Here is a 16,635-nt window from a genome sequence, read left to right as displayed (position 1 = left end):
CAACTCCTCTGACATCTGCACGTTTATCCCAGACCTCACTCACTGTTAATTTAAAGCACAAACTTTGTTTCATTTCCAGCTAAGGCAGCAGCTTCACTGAGCATCACCTGCCAGCCCCTCAAAAGGGGGGCTAATCCACCTCTATCGGGCCCTCTGTGCACCCAAACCCACTCAATAGATTCAGAGGGGATCTGTAAGCTGCTGTACCTGCTATGCTGAAAGCAGTTGGGTACTTTAAGTCGGCAGTAATATGAAAAGGGTCCCACGGGTCAGCATTTCTGAAAGATAAAGAACCTGGAGTGGTGTGTTTGAAGTTGTTAAGCACCTACTCACTCTTCCTTGGCAGGCTTTATTCTGGATTTCAAGGACAGGTATTCTAAATATAAACACTTGAGGAAAATGCTTCAAAAGCGTATTCCAGTTCTGTGTATTGGGGAAATAAAATTGCCACAAACTAGACTGGGCAAAGAGCTGTAAACTGTTTAGCGAAGTGCACTTACTGTGTATAAACTATGGTCTTCCTTCGTTAGGGGCTCTGCTTTGACACTTCTACTTGCACTGAGCAGCGTCTCTCTTCAAACGCAACTTCAGTGCAGCTAAAGTATTTCTCAAAGGCCCACTCCTGCGGGGCGACTCCTGATCCAACACAGGGATCGTGCGAGTATCACTAACCTGCACAGTCCCCACACAGCAGAGGAGGGGAGGCACTGTTCAAGTGGAATAAAGCTCAAATCACAGAGGCATCTCTGTGCAAGCAGGCAGGGATTTGCATGTGCCCAGAGCAGGACAGCATTCAAGTCACACATCACCTGAGCAAAGAGGCCAGGAGGTTCTGGGCTAGATTTTCACCCACATGTCTTTTAGCTGTTTCGGGAGCAGCAGTGGCTCCAGCCCAGCCAAGGGCACCTCATGGCCATGTTCCCACCAGCTGGCTGATGGTGAGCCAGCTCTGCCGCTGAGCACAAACAGGCAGAGGAATGCTGGGCTTTCCTTGCCTCTGGAGAGCACAGGCAGTACTGGCTTGTGGCTGCTCCCTCCTGCCTTTGAGCATACCCGTAGCCATTTAGGGGGGTCTCCCCAGCCTGCCTACAGTCCTCTGCCTTACAGGTTGTCGTACTGCTTGGGATATAAAAGACATCCCAAGCTATGGTCCTGTCTCAGCGTCTCTGCTTCATCCACTTCCACCAGTCTCCTATTGGCTTGCACGGGATTCTCAGCAGGAATCAAGCAATCCTCCACAACACCTGCTCCCTTTATCAGAACCAGGACCTTTGGTTTCTTTATCTAAACTGACATAACAATGAATATTCTACAGGAAAACTGATTGCACTTCTTTCATACATCACTCTAGACATACACAAAAGCCCGGCGGGGGGGGCGTAAAAAAAGAAAAGAAATGAAAAAGAATGATCACTTGTTCTAAAAAATGAATACACTGAAGCATCTGCTGCAAAGACTCAAAATTTATCCTTCACATCATGTTACACAAAGCTTTTCTTAAAGTATCGGTCCTTAGGTTCACACACTTCTGTAGAAGCTTTTTAACACACTTTTAATTGTGATGGTTATTGACCCTGTCTTACACATGCACAGAGTAAAAAAGTTAAAATGTTGCTATTTTTAATGTCTTGTGACTTCTTGGAATGTGAGGCAAGAATTTTTAAATAGCTGATGTTGAAATTACTGTGAGGCAAAACATTAGTTTAATAAAAGGCATCATATGTTTCTCTCAGTTACTTTAGAAATCATGCCATCTTTATAACCGCCAGTGTACTACCGGTGTAACATTTAAAAAAATTATTAGAAGACACTATTCCAATAATAATAAATAAACATTTAAAATGTTTAAAATGCCACCTAAATTATTGCACTGCAGACTGAGCCACATGAAGATGTTAGTAATTTTATGAAGGGTGGTGCAAAGATCACATTACCACCACTGTGACAGCAGGCCAAAGACAGACTGACAAAAAAGCTCCCCAAGTTAGGACAGAAGAGTCACAGCTATCCCATCTTCATGATGTGGATGCGGTAGACAGAACTGTATTAATTCTGCGGATTAAATGAATCTACATTGAAAATGTCTTGCCAGTGATTAGCCTCTTCAATGCCTCCACTGCAGAGGACTCCCAGTGCTCCAACTGATACATGTCAATTTGATTACAGGACTGACGGACTCCGGGTGCAGCTTCCCCATTAGTTCCTGCCAAGCGGAGACTGCACAACCAGCAGTCCCACCTTCCCCATGTTCACCATTTCCACCAGCTCTCTTGTGCTGGTGCTGACACGGTCACAGGTCTGCTGGATCAGCCATGTGATTTTGCTAACAACTAACAATCCCATCCCAAACATCTTGATTAGTTTTCGGCCAGACAGGCCGACCGCTCCAGCTGGCTCCAGAGCCACAGCAGCACCAGGGTGACTGGAGAAGTGGTGGGAGCGGGCAGCTGGGGAGGCCAGCAGCAGTCCTTGGGGTAAGCTGCACAGCCTCTTCTCACAAAAACAAACCTTAAGTACGTGACTCTGCAGCTAATCTGCCAAATGCTGGCTATGCCTCAGGTCAGCTGTTCTTCTCACCCTTCAGTATCAGTTGATCCACGGGGTTTTTTTTGTTTTTGTTTTTTTTTTCTCCTTCCCTCCCCGTTAGTGCTGGTCATCCAAACTGGCTCACTGGGAGATCAGACAAGCACCAGAAAAAAAGCAGCTGGCAGCAGCCTGGCACCACAGCAGCCTCTCTGTAAAATGAAGATGCGCTCTCATGTTCTCTGCTAAATCATGGGGTATTGTCATGGCCCCGTGGGTATAGGAGACTAATAAAGATCCCATCACCTAAGAAATCACATGCTCAATAGTACAGATCTGGTCATCTAGGGAGTCAGACTCATCCTTGTACAACTTTACTTCTCTCTTGGGTCCAGCCCCAAAAGCAAGTAATCCTGAACCAGTAATTAAGTCCGGTGACAATTCAATCCTCGTCACTATGCTGAGGATGTCTACTTCTGCATCACTTAATGAATGCCGCAACTGCGACTTCCCACTGTCTGGACAAGCAAGGATGTAGTTAAGAAGCAGCTAAAATCCAGCTGCTCAGCTAATTAAAACAGCTCACGTTGATCAGCACAGGAAAATCCGTTCAGAAATTGCTCTCTAGCTGTTTCTTCAACCACTTATTACATATTCATGTGCTTGTCACTGTCATACTCGGGGATCACATTTTAGCAACTGAACCTTCAATTTTGAGGCAGAACACAGGCAGGAAGTCAAAGCAGATAATGACAGCAGATGATAACCTTTCACACTTTGATTCTCACAGCAAACTAGAAGTCATGAGGTTGCAACAGCTTCCACATTTATTAATGTCCAGCTTAGATTTTGAAGCTGAAACACCTCCCAAATTTTTGTGAATCTGTCACCCAGCTTGAGTGCACCCTGAGTTAACTCCTTCCTGATCCAGAGCTGCAGACACGCTGGCTACATTTCCCCTAGCGTTTTCTTTCAGACAACAACCTGAGCTGAACTGCACCTTGCCTCTGAAGCTGACTGTATGAACACACCCATTCCAGAAAGGCAAACCTCAGAGCATGATTCAAGTTATTCTCAGTCTTCATTGTGTATTGACTGATTTCATCTCCCAATAAAACGTATATTACAAGAACAGAGGACTCTGCTTATTGAAGAGTTTGGCCCTCCTGTAACAACTAAGATTCTCCTCTATGCCGTCTATCAACATATTTTTACTCATTGTTGTGATAAGCATGCTAGTGTGTTTTGATTAAAATTAATAAATAGTATTTATGCTTTAATGACAATTTAACCTTGGTAGTGAATATTTCTAGCAGTAGAAAGCACCTATAATTTTAGTAGTAGCATAATAGCAACGTAGCACTCTAAATGAATTGTCATAGTGATAGTGACAGGATATTTGGGCCCAGCCAGCAATATATTCAGACACAAGAGTAAGGGCTAAAAAAACTGAAGGGAAGAACCAGCTCTTTCAGATAAAAGAACTTACTGGTAAACTGCAGCTCTTTCTGATGGAAATTCTTTACCATTAAAGTCTATGTAGTTTCTGCATTTGCAAATGGGGAAAGATGACAGTGCCCTACTTCTACAGATAAACAATATGAAACAAACCTTGTTTCTGAAGAATAGTTCTTTCATTCAATTATTTGCAGTAGCATTTCAGTCAGTAAATCAAAGCTCTCTCTAGCCACTGACAGGACATTCTGCTTGCTTCATACATCTCTGTACATCAAATACAATCTGGTGGCAGAATAAGCTCCAGAACCTTTGTAATTGACATCACAGATTAATAAAACCTGGTTTAACCATGAAGGATGAGCAGGACAAAAGCATAAAGAAAACCTGTAGGTCTGGATCCACAGGATTCAAGATAGCTTTACAGGGCGTTTACTATTATAAAGTACAGATATTACCTTTTCTTCACATAGTCTGTGTACTTCATAGAACATGTAAGTATAGTGTTAAGATCTTTAAAGTTTTGTAAAGGGGGAAAGTGGTATGTGAATGCTCCCATATGACTAGAAGCATTTACAAAAATTACTAACAAAACAGGTAACACTTTGCTTTACAACAGTGAGTACCTTAATCCGCACTAAACCAGTTACCTGCAGATCAGCAAAGAAAAAAGAATAGACGATGAGGGGGAAAATCACCCAAAGTAATTAAAAGATGAGTGTATTTCAGCTGGCTTTTTGAAAACATGGAGGGTGAGAAGCTTAGGAATAGAAACACAACAGAACACGGCTCCAGAGAGGAACAAGCAGGAACTAAAGGGTGTTGACTGCAAGGGCAAGAACTCAGCAGGACCCAGAGGATGCACGAGCTGGAGGTGAGGAATCTGCTCCTGTGCTTGCAAGCATACAGACTTCAAAGACTTCAGAGCGGTAATCAAACCTAGGGAACCAGGTATAGGTGTTTCTTATTTTGACTAATCTGTTTGTTTCCTGTGTAAAAATAATCTGTAAAATATAGGGCCCGTTTGCTTCAACTATTGTGCATCCTTTGAGGAAGAAACTAGTGTATGTACAAGGAAGGAGTTCCTGGGGAATCTTGAGGCATCTTAAGGCCTCCAGCAGATGAGTAATTGAGTCTCACTTCCAAGGGACAGTACCAAACAGCTTCTGCACTAAGCAGTTAAGATAGTATCTGGATCTTGCCTAGTCAGAGATTAACAGCACAAAATTCCAGCTCTGTAATATAAAAGCCAGATGTTTGAGAAGGATCCAAAATGTAAAGTTCAACCTAAGCCACAGAAGTGGGATTATGAGAAATGTTCAATGCTGGTGTGACCTCAGTGCCAAAAAATCAGCTAAGCACCTTTGAGAATTTATAAGTATGACAATGGCCAACGCTGAGCTCTTTGACAAGTTCCATCCGGTAGGACTTCCATGCTCCTGTAGCCTAATTCAACTTCTCCATGGGCCATCCGAGCCAAACAAGCAGAGTGAAATGTGCTGGAATTTAAGCTTTAGCTGAGTGAGGGAACAAAAGGGATTTCCTCATTGTTTTAATTATAGATGTATGTTGAGAGCAAAGACATTTGATGTGAAAGGACAGTCTATAAAACAGATGCATTAATACATATGCACCAAATATAGTGAAGTCTTAACCGACACTTAAAAACAAAACCCAAAAACTGTTCTAGACTGTAAATGTGAATCAGCAGCCAAAAAATGCACATAAGAATATTGCAAGGTCACCTGTATAAAGAGATATACTGTCTTCAAACTGGCCATTTATATTTGTAAATGAAATATAACAAATCATTTAACAAGCAGCAGAAACACTCATTTTAAACCCTCCCATGTTAAGGCCTCACAAAAGTAAATCTTCATGCATGATCACATCTTGTTCCAATCGACTGTTGAGTCACCCAGTTACACCCTACAGTACATGAGGTCCATGAACTTCTAACAGTGGCCCTTACAGAATGTACAGTGCACAGAAATTGTAAAATAAAATCTCATAACCACACCCTTCACCAGACCTGTCTTTCCAGAAAGTGTCCTGCATGCAGCTCGGTCAGAGAAACAGCATGTTTGCCTATACACTCTTCCCTTGCCCTTCCTCCAAAAACACTGAAACACTTCCTTTTCTTCTATACTACAGATATTGAGTGAGCTTTTGGTTAAAAAATACAGAAAATGATTCCTCAGAAACTTGCACTATATAACAAGAAACCATACATTCATACATCTGTAGGTCTACTTGGAGGTTTACCTCCAAGTTTAAATACAACCTTAAACTGAAGTCTTTTTTATTCATTCACAAGTACCCAGTAACCCAGATCAAGCATTCCCAAAAGATACGCATCAAAGATTATTTTTCAAGTCTTGTAATTCTGATTCTACAAGGATGTAGGTAAGGTATAGTGTATAGGTAAAGGTGATATCTTTGTTAGTCCAAGTCGGGGAAAAAACAGCCAAGTTTTTAGACACTCAAATTCTTTTCCAAGGGTGACACAGCAGCATCAACCACCAGAGCCAAATGGATTTTTCAAATCATACTTATATCTACAAAACCTGCATCTATCCCAAACACACTGCAAAACACAGATAGGTGGACACAGCACTGAATTTGCTGTAAGAGCACCCAGAATACCTACCTCAACAACTGAGAGAAGGCCTTTAGCCGCTGGGGACACTCCTCCAGTGAAACAGATCTCATCTTTGAGCAAGTCACCATGCAAATGTACTACAAGACAAGAGGAACTTCCTCCACACTCAATCATATAGCCTGGCTATCTTACAACATCATGGACCTCAAATTACATGGCAAATCAGTAAATACTGCAGCCTCTAATGGATGGTTATAGCTTGGAAGAAATAATCACTATCATCACCTTCCCCCACTTAAATTTAGCTTCAGAAACAAACACATTGTAGAACGGATTGAACCAGACCTTTCTGGAGCAACAGTCATAAGAAATACCTTGCCAAAACATTTCACAGCCACAGAAATCAATGCCCCTCCCTAGCCTGTAAGAATCCCCAAAACACATGGCTATTTCCTATGCTCCTCCATACACTTAAATCAATGCATCATATGCTATCAGGTAAATTAGGCAGAGGAAATTAAGAGCCACAAAGTATCAGGTTCATCTTACTCAGGCAACTGGAAGGACAGAAAACCCAGCAATCAGTGGGGTGAAGCTGCACCTCATCTCTCACCTCTGACCCTTGATCCCAGATACTTACACAAAGACAGGCTTAAAAAATAATACTTTAAAAAACCCAAACCTCCAGTGCAGCTTAAAGGCTCTGCATTCAGATAACATAACAGGTAATTTCTCTAACCTCTGGTCTCAGCAAGGCCCTTAACTCCAAAGGCAGGAAATCATTCCTGTCCTCCTCATTTCAGCCAACAACCTTATCCCCCTCTCCCCTTGCTAACATGCCTCTGGGTCTCCAAAAGTAATAGTGACCTTTTCCTGAAGACTGCCTACTTGGTTAACACAATCTATTTAAACCTGGAACAATGACATTTTTAACTTTCTCAAGAAGCAGCAAAGCTATAGGGAACGACAGCTCAGTCTTTCACACTACAGGACATAGAAAGCTTTAGACAAAGCTGGGAGACACTAAGTTCAAAAGAGTCAAAGAGACTTTTCAGCATGCAACATGAGGTTAAGCTGTGGTGCTGCTTGCCACAAAACACTGTGAGTGCTAAAAGTGTATATGAATTCAGAAAAACCTAAAGAAAACCCTTTCAGGGCTACTAAATATAAAAGCATCATCTCTTGGAGAAGCCCCAAGGCACAGAAATCTGGATGCTGACAGAATGCATGGATACTTTCCAATGCACGCTTGTTTTTTTCCGTATCTTCTTCCTTAGGCTTCTACTTCCCACATAAGAAAAGACAGAATGAGAATACTGGATTAGGTGGACTTTTGGTCTGTTCCACAAAGGGCATTTTTACGCCCTTAGTTGTTTTTCAGGACGGAAGGAGTTTGCCTGTCTGAAAGCTTTGCCATTTTTTCCAGTTACTTCAGCTCTTCTAATAAGATAAATTTTAAGATAGAAGGACAAATCTTGGGTTGTTTACTTTTTAAAGACATTTGAAAATCCTGTTTGTTTTTTTTTTTTAATGTGAAAATAATCTTGGCAATTTCTATTTTATGCCCTCCAAGAACATTAAAGATTTTGTTTTATACCACCATTCAAGTACAACTGCATTACACTAAGTAAAATACCCGTTTAGCACCTGCAGCAAGGCAGTCATGGCACTAAGAAGTGCATTTTGTCAATTCAAATACTAACAGACATTCAAAAAAACCTATAAAAGATAATATGGGAACAGTAATTAAAGGAAATACAGAGAACTGTGTCATCATTTCAGATCCGTCCTAGGTAGAAAAAAATGAATGCTGTTATTAACAGAAAGCATCAGTAGTTTGTTCACGCTGTAAACATTAACAGAACACACTTCCCTGTCAACAGCCTCAGAAGGAAGAAGATAGATTGGGCAGTAATGCAAATCATCTTCTGTCCTATACACCGGTAAGGTGTGGTGAGGGAGCCTCTCCTGCAGCTGTCATTACTGTATGTGCCCCATGACAGTGTCCGCTTCCTTCCTAGCCATCCAACATTGACCCATCAGGAGCACTACATGCTTTTAGCTATTCATGGACGTAGTATTTTAGAAGGGGCAGTGGAAACAAGGTAATAAAACAACACAGTGATCTTAAAAGCAGTTGCCCAAAAGAAGCTGTGTTCTTGGGAGAGGAGGGAAACTTCCTGAACTGGTCCATTCATAAAATGATACAGGATTGTTTGAACTAATATTGTATTAATACTAGATGATGATGTGTCAGGAGATGGGGAAGCAGAAGTCCAGATGACATGGAACAGAAGAATTATAATACCAAAGATATTTCCTTCCACTAAGCATTTATTCCAAGCAAAAACATTGCTTAATATAACATGAGATCACTGATGTACTTCTGTTGCTTGAACTAGATAATTACATTGTAGATCAAAAGAGAGATTTAACACAGTAATCATTGTTTGTGGTTGGAACACTATGATCAGATTTGGACCTTCTCTTTAATTAGAAGTCAACATTTGCCTCAAATGTTGTTGGGAGGTGGGAATGTCCACTATACCCAAAACAGATGACAAACCTCTCGTAACAACTCTCCCAAGATTAAGTAAGAGGTGGGTATGCATACTTGTAAAGACCATACTTACATGAATACTGTCCACATTTAGGGTTGTGTGGTCTAATTTCAGTCCTCTGTAGCACGGGACCTGCCCATGACCTGACTTGGTTGTAGCCTCCAAGGGAACAGGCAACATGACTTTTTGTACCACCGAATCTTAGTTCTCTTCCTGAAGCTGAAGTAGCTGGAAACACATGCAAAAGCAACTCATCCTTGTCTACATTAAGGGCTAGTACTAACTCAGCTGAGCCTGTGGTTTGTGACAGGTGGCCAAGACTAGGACAAATCCCGTATGTAAACACGGCCTAAATTCAAACAGTGATACCTGCACTGAGCAAAATACCGCTTTTGAAAAGAGAAATTTTGTAACAAAATCAGAAAGGCAGTGTCTCACAAATGACAGGACCAGAGCCAAAAGTACAGCTGTGCAAACTGCACAGCAAGCATTAGACAGAAGTACAGTAAGAAGGAAGAAACTATCAATGTGACAGGCCTCACTACGAATATTTCTCCCCCACAACGTAGTAAGGATGCAACTGTGACATGCTTTGAAAGCGTACTTGATCAATCATTTCAATGTTCCACCTGCCAAATCACCTGCTACTTAAGGTAACCGATTACCTATACTATGATGATCTGCAGACACCAAACTTACATGAAATAACAAAGTAGGTGAGCAGTACAGAAAAAAAGAACAAAAAAAAAAAAGGAAGAAGCAAAAATCTCTTCTCTCTTGTGCACATCAGAGTAAGAGGCCATGGAAACTAACACAATATAACTGCAAACTGAGCTCTCCCACTCAAATTCCAGTAGTGAAGGAAAATGTAGATACTGACCTAAGCCTAGACAGAAACCTATGCAAATCCTTAGGGCAATAAAACCAAAGTTCAAGAGCTCCAGCATTCTTAAAATATCAACATGGAATTCTTTCAGAGAGGACCAAACTACTGCAACATCTGAGCTGGAACTTTACAACCTGTTGAGTCTGCCTCCTCATCTCTGACACATATCCCATAGGCTTCCCTTAGCAGCTCCTCCTTCTCTGTTTTCTTTGAGACTATTAAAAATACCTTTGGAAAGAATTCTCTTCCAGCTCTCTTTCCCATCCACCAGATGAATTTCATATGCTACTTGTCATTGAAATGTCTTGGAGAGGAAAAAGAGTAAAGAAGCAGAGTTATAACCATGACTGATTAATTTGGCCCTTCACATGTTACTTATAAACAGAGAATTCCAGTTCTCCCCGTATCTTCCATCCACTTCAGAGCAGGGTTAAAAAACAAAGCCATACGGTTGTTTTAAAGAGAATTATTACCATTTTATAGGGAAAAAGTTAAATACTCTCAAAATGACCCTTAAAAGGAAAGCTGCATGATTAAAAAAACCTGCAATGTGTAATTGCGTGCCTCCTGAAACCACCTTTTCTAGAACTAAGGTCTATCATGGTTGTTGATGCTCCAGACAATTCTTCTAATGGACAAGGAGAGTGGCCTTGTGTCTAGATGGTCCTCAGCACCTTCTACAGGAGTCTCCTCTGAAAGGGGATGGGACAGTGAGACTTGCTCATGTACACAAGATACTCAAAGAAGCACTGAAATTCTTTCAGTGGAGAAGGAGGGTGAACCTTTTCCTCTTTATATTCCTTCAACAGCCATCTCATTCTCAGCATTATTTTCCATTATGAATTAGCATAAGCACTGGAGAGCAGCCCAGACAACAGAAGGAGTTGTTCAGTGCACCAAAGCAAACAGGCCTTCAAAACTCCCTTTGCAGAAACCAGGAACAGAGCGCTCTTATTTTAAAAACAAATCCCTCTTTTCTGTTGAGGAACAAGGAATCTGGAAGGCTGGCTAGGATGTGACCTTCACAATAACTCTTTACCACTATCTGTGAGATGAATAGCAAAAAATTCCCAATGCAACAGTGATGAACTGGCAGCATTAAAACAAACACCCACAGCAACAGGCTCTAGACACCCACACGATCCCTAATTGCCAACAACTAAGCTGAGCCCATCTGCCATTTATTCCTCTGCTCTACCTGTGATTTTTTTTTTCTCTTTTACAGATAAGTATAAACAGCAGGGAAAATTAACATTGCAAGGAATAAATTAAACATAACAATTTATTGTGGCAAAGAAGCTGTCAAAGAAATATGCTGCACAAAACTGCTCCAGCTTATTCTACTCCCGGGAGGAACATCTCTGATTTGCACAGCACTTGCTGCTGACCAGAAACACATGATAAACAAAAGAAAGACACATAAGCAGATTCCAATCTCAAGTTTCACCAGTTTAAATCCACACTTAACCAGTGGGATTGCAGCATGCTCCTAGTTACTGAACCCAAAATTTAGCTCTGAGAATGAAAAAAATGGAGCCACACGATCCTACTTTTTAGATACCAACAACAAAAGTCACAACACCAAATCCTGCGTCCAGCTCTGCCATTGATTTATTGTGTGACTTGCAAGAAATCACCTTGCCCCCCTCTGCTGAACCTGCTTCATCTGTAAAATGGGGAGACAGCTGTTTTTCTCCCTGGAGATCAGCCTTCTGATCCAACTAACCATATGAGCACTGATAACAGCCCAACAGAGGGAATGAGATCTTTCCTTCTGGAGTGGCACAGGCTTAGCTCAGCTCAGGGTGACTGTGAAACTGCACCCCAAGGGTTTAGGAAGGAGACCAGAAATCCTTTTTATTACATCAGCTTCTGACCTACTGGGAGTGTACAAAAGCAGGACATCCCTCTTTCCACAATCTAAAAGTATGCTTAGACTAAGAGTAACCTTCTACTCCCTAGCCTTTAAAATCGTAAAAGCTAAATATAAAGAGTGTAACAGTAAAACAAGTGTCATCCCCCAACATTTGTTCATTCTTCTACACACAACTCTCCACTTTCAGATGGATTGTCAGGAAGGTTCAAAATCTCAAACTTCAGAACTGTTTTACAGTCTGTAACATTGGCCAGATGGGCAAAAGCCTGAAATTTTCCTATGTGAAATGGCTGCATTGACAAGGTAATGCGAACATTGCCAGTGGACAATACAAGGCTTTTGAATGACAGCAATGAAAAACTGTATTTCAGGATGCCCGTGGGAATGAATCTGGTCCTTCTGGATATTAATTAGTCCAGTATTTGAACTAAAGAACTAGATTTAGACTGGTTCTTTTGACACTATCTCCCACAGCATTTTCATTTGGAAATCGAGTTAGTACAAGACAGACAAGCAGCCTATAAGTGGGCTGAAAATAAGTGGGCTCAATCTTTCTCTCCTGGGAGGTTTTCAAGACTTGGCTAGAAAAATACATCATTGGCCTGGTCCAGCATTAGCATCTCCCCACTATGAGCAAGACGTTCGACTACATGACCTGCAGAGGTCCCTTCCCACCAACATTTCCACCATTCTGTGATTTCTCAGTACAGAAGGAGCAATAGTGTCAGAAGTCTCTCCACACTACCCCTTTGACTAAGGCACAACAGAAGAGTAGAGCTCTTCCATAGGGTTATGTCATGGTTTAATGCCAGCTGGAAACTAAGCACCACGCAACCACTCACTCACTCTTCCCCCTTAGTGGGACGGGGAGGAAAATTTTAAAAAAATAAAACTTGTGGGTTGAGATAAGAACAGTTTAATAACCAAAATAAAATACAATAATTGAAATGAAAATGAATATAGCAAAGAGAGAGAGAAATAAGATGCACAAAAAGACAAGGGGTACACAATGCAATTGCTCACCACCTGCTGATCGATGCCCAGACCATCCCCGAACAACAATCCGCCCCTCCCGGTCAGCTCCCCCCTGTTTATATACTGGATATGATGTCACATGCTATGGAATACCTCTTTGGCTTGTTTGGGTCAGCTGTCCTTGCTGTACCCAAGGTTCTTGCACACTCCCAGCCTCTGCTAGCAGGGCAGTAATCGAAAGATGAAAAATCCTTGACTTACTATAAACACGACTTAGCAACAACTAAAACATCAGTGTGTTATCCACATTACTCTCATCCTAAATCCAAAACACAGCACTGTGCCAGCTACTAGGAAGAAAATTAACTTTATTCCAGATGAAACCAGGACAGGTTACAAGAGCACCTGTCACTCTCTTCAATGCCTAATTCACATACAGTCCCTTGGATTTTAAATTTACCTAAAATACACAAAATCTGTTAAGTGGCCTACAAAAAAATTAGCTGTGAAATTACTCCTGAGGACAAAACAACTCAAGTTGTTACATGCACAAATGTCAGCAGCAATTTGTGACAAGCTTCAAACTAGAACCCAGGAGTTCTGGGGTTAAGAGCTAGGAAGATTTCTTCAGCAGAAGGAAGGACTCTCATATTCCCCTTCAGATATGTAAAGCTGGAATTATTAAATGACTGAAAGCAGACTGACCATAATGCTTACAACATAGAAAATCCTGTTATTGTCTGTTTTCAAGACCTAAAAGCATATTGATTTGTAAAAGCACATCGGTTTAACTATAAAGTGACAACAGCTCCGCTACGTTCTCAGGCCTGTGCCTTAAGCCTCCCTTCATGCTCTGTTAAAGGATTAAGATCTTAATTAAAAGGTGTCTCAGGCTTCACAGATTATCTGGAAAACCACATTCTTAAGATGTAGTCAGACCATTACTATAATATTTATTAAAAACAATTTCACAAGATCAACACAATATAGCAGAGGAAATGGAAATGCAGAGCAGCTTTCACTAATGGAACTCTGCTACATAAAAAAAAAAAAAAAAAAAAAGCCAACAAAAACCCAATCCTAAAACCAAAGTAAGACACAAAATACCATTCATAAAAATGATAGCTTGATTTACCAGATCCTCACCAAGGGGATCTGTAGCCCCTTTGATCAGCCAAATCAAGTGCTTCTTTATAAAGAAACAAAAGAAGGGCTGTGTCTATTTGTATTGTTGACTTGATTTATTTTAAATAAAAAAGCCCAATTTAGTTCAATCAAATGAAGGCAACCAGCTGTAAAAGAACTTTAGCACTTTACAACCAGCAGACAGACTATATGCCAGTAAAACCCAGAATCTATGTCTAGAAATGAACTAATTATTTTCTTCCCCCTCCCTATTTTGAGGGCAAGCTTTCACAGTAGACTCCTAGATTTTAAAAATCAAAATCTCTTACTTGACTTCAAGTGATTGATATGCTACTAAATCTCTCAATAGATTGTTGCAGTGTTTAGCTACCTTCATCCTCTCATCTCCAAGGTTAAGGCAATTACAATTAATTATATCACATTACAAGACTGTGTTTCAAGATTTTTTCATCATAATCCTTGCCCCAAAGGAAAAAAAAAAGGCATAATGAAATTAAACCAGTTTCTTCTATGAGCTTTACTCATGTTCAGGGATTAACTGCAAATATGTGGTTGCCTGAAATCTTCTATTCTATTACTATCATAATTTTCATTTTGAAAACATTTAGAGGCATAAGACTAAAGAGTCTACTTCTTTTGACCTAATTGACCCATGTCACAGCAGTGCATGACCTGAAGCTATCAGAGCCAACAGTGCATGATCCGACAGTAAAATCAAGAAGTAATGATAATTACAGATCACTGTTGCCAGTACAGACATATTTTTAATCCTATCTGAAATATAACAATTGAAGGATAATAATAGTAATATTAGGTCATGCATTTAAATGTCTCTTCATAAAAATTTAACATAGTGATAAGTATTATTTGGATTCAGGGAACATCTGTTTTGATCTTACTAATGTGCTAATATTTAACAAAAAAAAAAAAAAAAAAAAAAATCAGTGCAGAGTGGTACATGAAAAAGGTATCCACAGGCCCTGTTCTTCTACTCCACTTTATCTAAGCTCTCCTGTGTGGTAGATGGTTGCTAATTGCCAAGAGAGTCAAAAGATAGTGTATTCATGCACGTTTTGCAAGCATTATCTAGTATCTGTTTGCCTCCTTTTAAATGATTACCTATGGTCTTTGCTTCATTCACTCCCCAAATTTCTTCCCAGTGTGATGTTAGATCTCAGTATCACCACTCAGAACACTCCACCTTCCTGTAGCATTTCTCCCATACTAAACAGCTGATAGGCTAGTAACAATACCAGAATATTTGTCAGAGTTCTTGATACTGCTATAAATATGCTTCACCCTGCATTATCTAAACGGCATCATGCTATAATAAAATGAAGTATATTAAAGACTATCTATATACTGTTCTGTCTAGAACAGTTTTTTATATGCTTCTCATTGCAAATGAATTATGTCGGAGCTATGTTTTAAAATTGTTCCTGTTTCAATGTATATGAACTCTTCATCCCTAATACTGTGAAGACTCAAGTACAAGCTGATCTAAAAATACACAGAAACATGTAAGAATATGGTGTTAGAAAGGACAAGCAGATGCCTGCAATCACAAGAAATACTGTCATGTGATCTTTTTATTAAGCTGATCATGTTCCAGACTAAAACTTAACCTTACAGAGCCTGAGGAGGAGTTGCTGGTGGTGGTGTTTGGGCTTTTTTTTGCCTCTTCTTACCCCAGTGTTCCACATTTATTATTAGACTGGACAGACTTCTGCGCAAGATCTCACCAGAGCTTTGTATGAAATAAACTTCTATTTCTCTCGCTCTCTCTTGGAAACATCTACACCCACTATTTCATCATAAGATATCTACCTTTCTTAAGGCTCATTTCATATGTCTTCATCTGGTCAGCTAGTATCACCATGTCCACCTTCATTATTTTGTAGTAATTCTAGTGCAGAAATTCTTGTTACTAGACCTTGAGTCCAAGTACAAAGACCTGCAGGGTCATTTTTGTTCCACTTTAGATCATGAGAGGGATAGTATGTTGCACTTTGAAGAGATGTATCCCACAGCATGCACCTTAAGGAAAACGTAGACAAGTTGTCTTTGAGCCATTGTATTTTCTCTTTCCCTTGTCATGAGCTCCACCTGAGAGGAAAGTGTTATGGGCGTAGCAGCTCATAACAAAAAGGTATAAGCCGTAAAACTATCCTCAATGGAACTCAAACACCTCTGAAATGCTGCCCATATTACAAGAGAAGTGTGCTTTGCACTTTAAGTCTTGCATACTTCACCATCCAGTTTTCCCTCAGTTCTTACAGCAAGGGGCACTGGTCTTCATGCAGCTGCAGCTCTTTTCCCATACACGATATGGCCAGACTGGGGATAAGAATCTCACCCAGCAATTTGTTACAATCAGGATTATGCTTCCAACTAGAGTGAGAGATGAACCACAGAGAGCAGCAGTATCAATTAACAGAGTACATTACCCAAGTGTGGTAGGCTGTGCCTGCTCTAGCCTAGAAGCAGCAGCAAGACGTATACAATACCACACTACCCTTTAAACATAACTTTTCTTCCTCATAGCTCACCCAGGAAAGCAGAACTATCATAACGTGATGGCCAGTGAAATTGAGAAGGGGGCAGAAGATAC

The 16,635-nt window shown here is 40.6% G+C and overlaps 1 protein-coding gene across 1 annotated transcript in view; it reads right to left on the bottom strand.

Annotated features, from left to right (window-relative positions):
- SH3D19 (SH3 domain containing 19) overlaps window positions 1-15,903 on the bottom strand; it is a 67,929-nt gene extending 52,026 nt beyond the window's left edge. Inside the window, exons 1-4 of the mRNA XM_086464811.1 lie at window positions 15,852-15,903; window positions 2,842-3,041; window positions 2,239-2,490; window positions 1,106-1,284 (exon numbers count right to left, since the gene is read on the bottom strand). Coding sequence (XP_086320937.1) covers window positions 1,106-1,284; window positions 2,239-2,490; window positions 2,842-3,041; window positions 15,852-15,903 — 683 coding nt within the window. The remainder of the gene's footprint in view (window positions 1-1,105; window positions 1,285-2,238; window positions 2,491-2,841; window positions 3,042-15,851) is intronic.
- Between the last annotated feature and the right edge of the window lie 732 nt (window positions 15,904-16,635).

Source organism: Leptosomus discolor, chromosome 4 (genome assembly GCF_034619465.1).
Source record: "Leptosomus discolor isolate bLepDis1 chromosome 4, bLepDis1.hap2, whole genome shotgun sequence".
Classification (NCBI taxonomy): Eukaryota; Metazoa; Chordata; class Aves; order Leptosomiformes; family Leptosomidae; genus Leptosomus; species Leptosomus discolor.
Note: the sequence above shows the minus strand (reverse complement) of the source record. Positions and strands in the feature narration are given on the sequence as shown.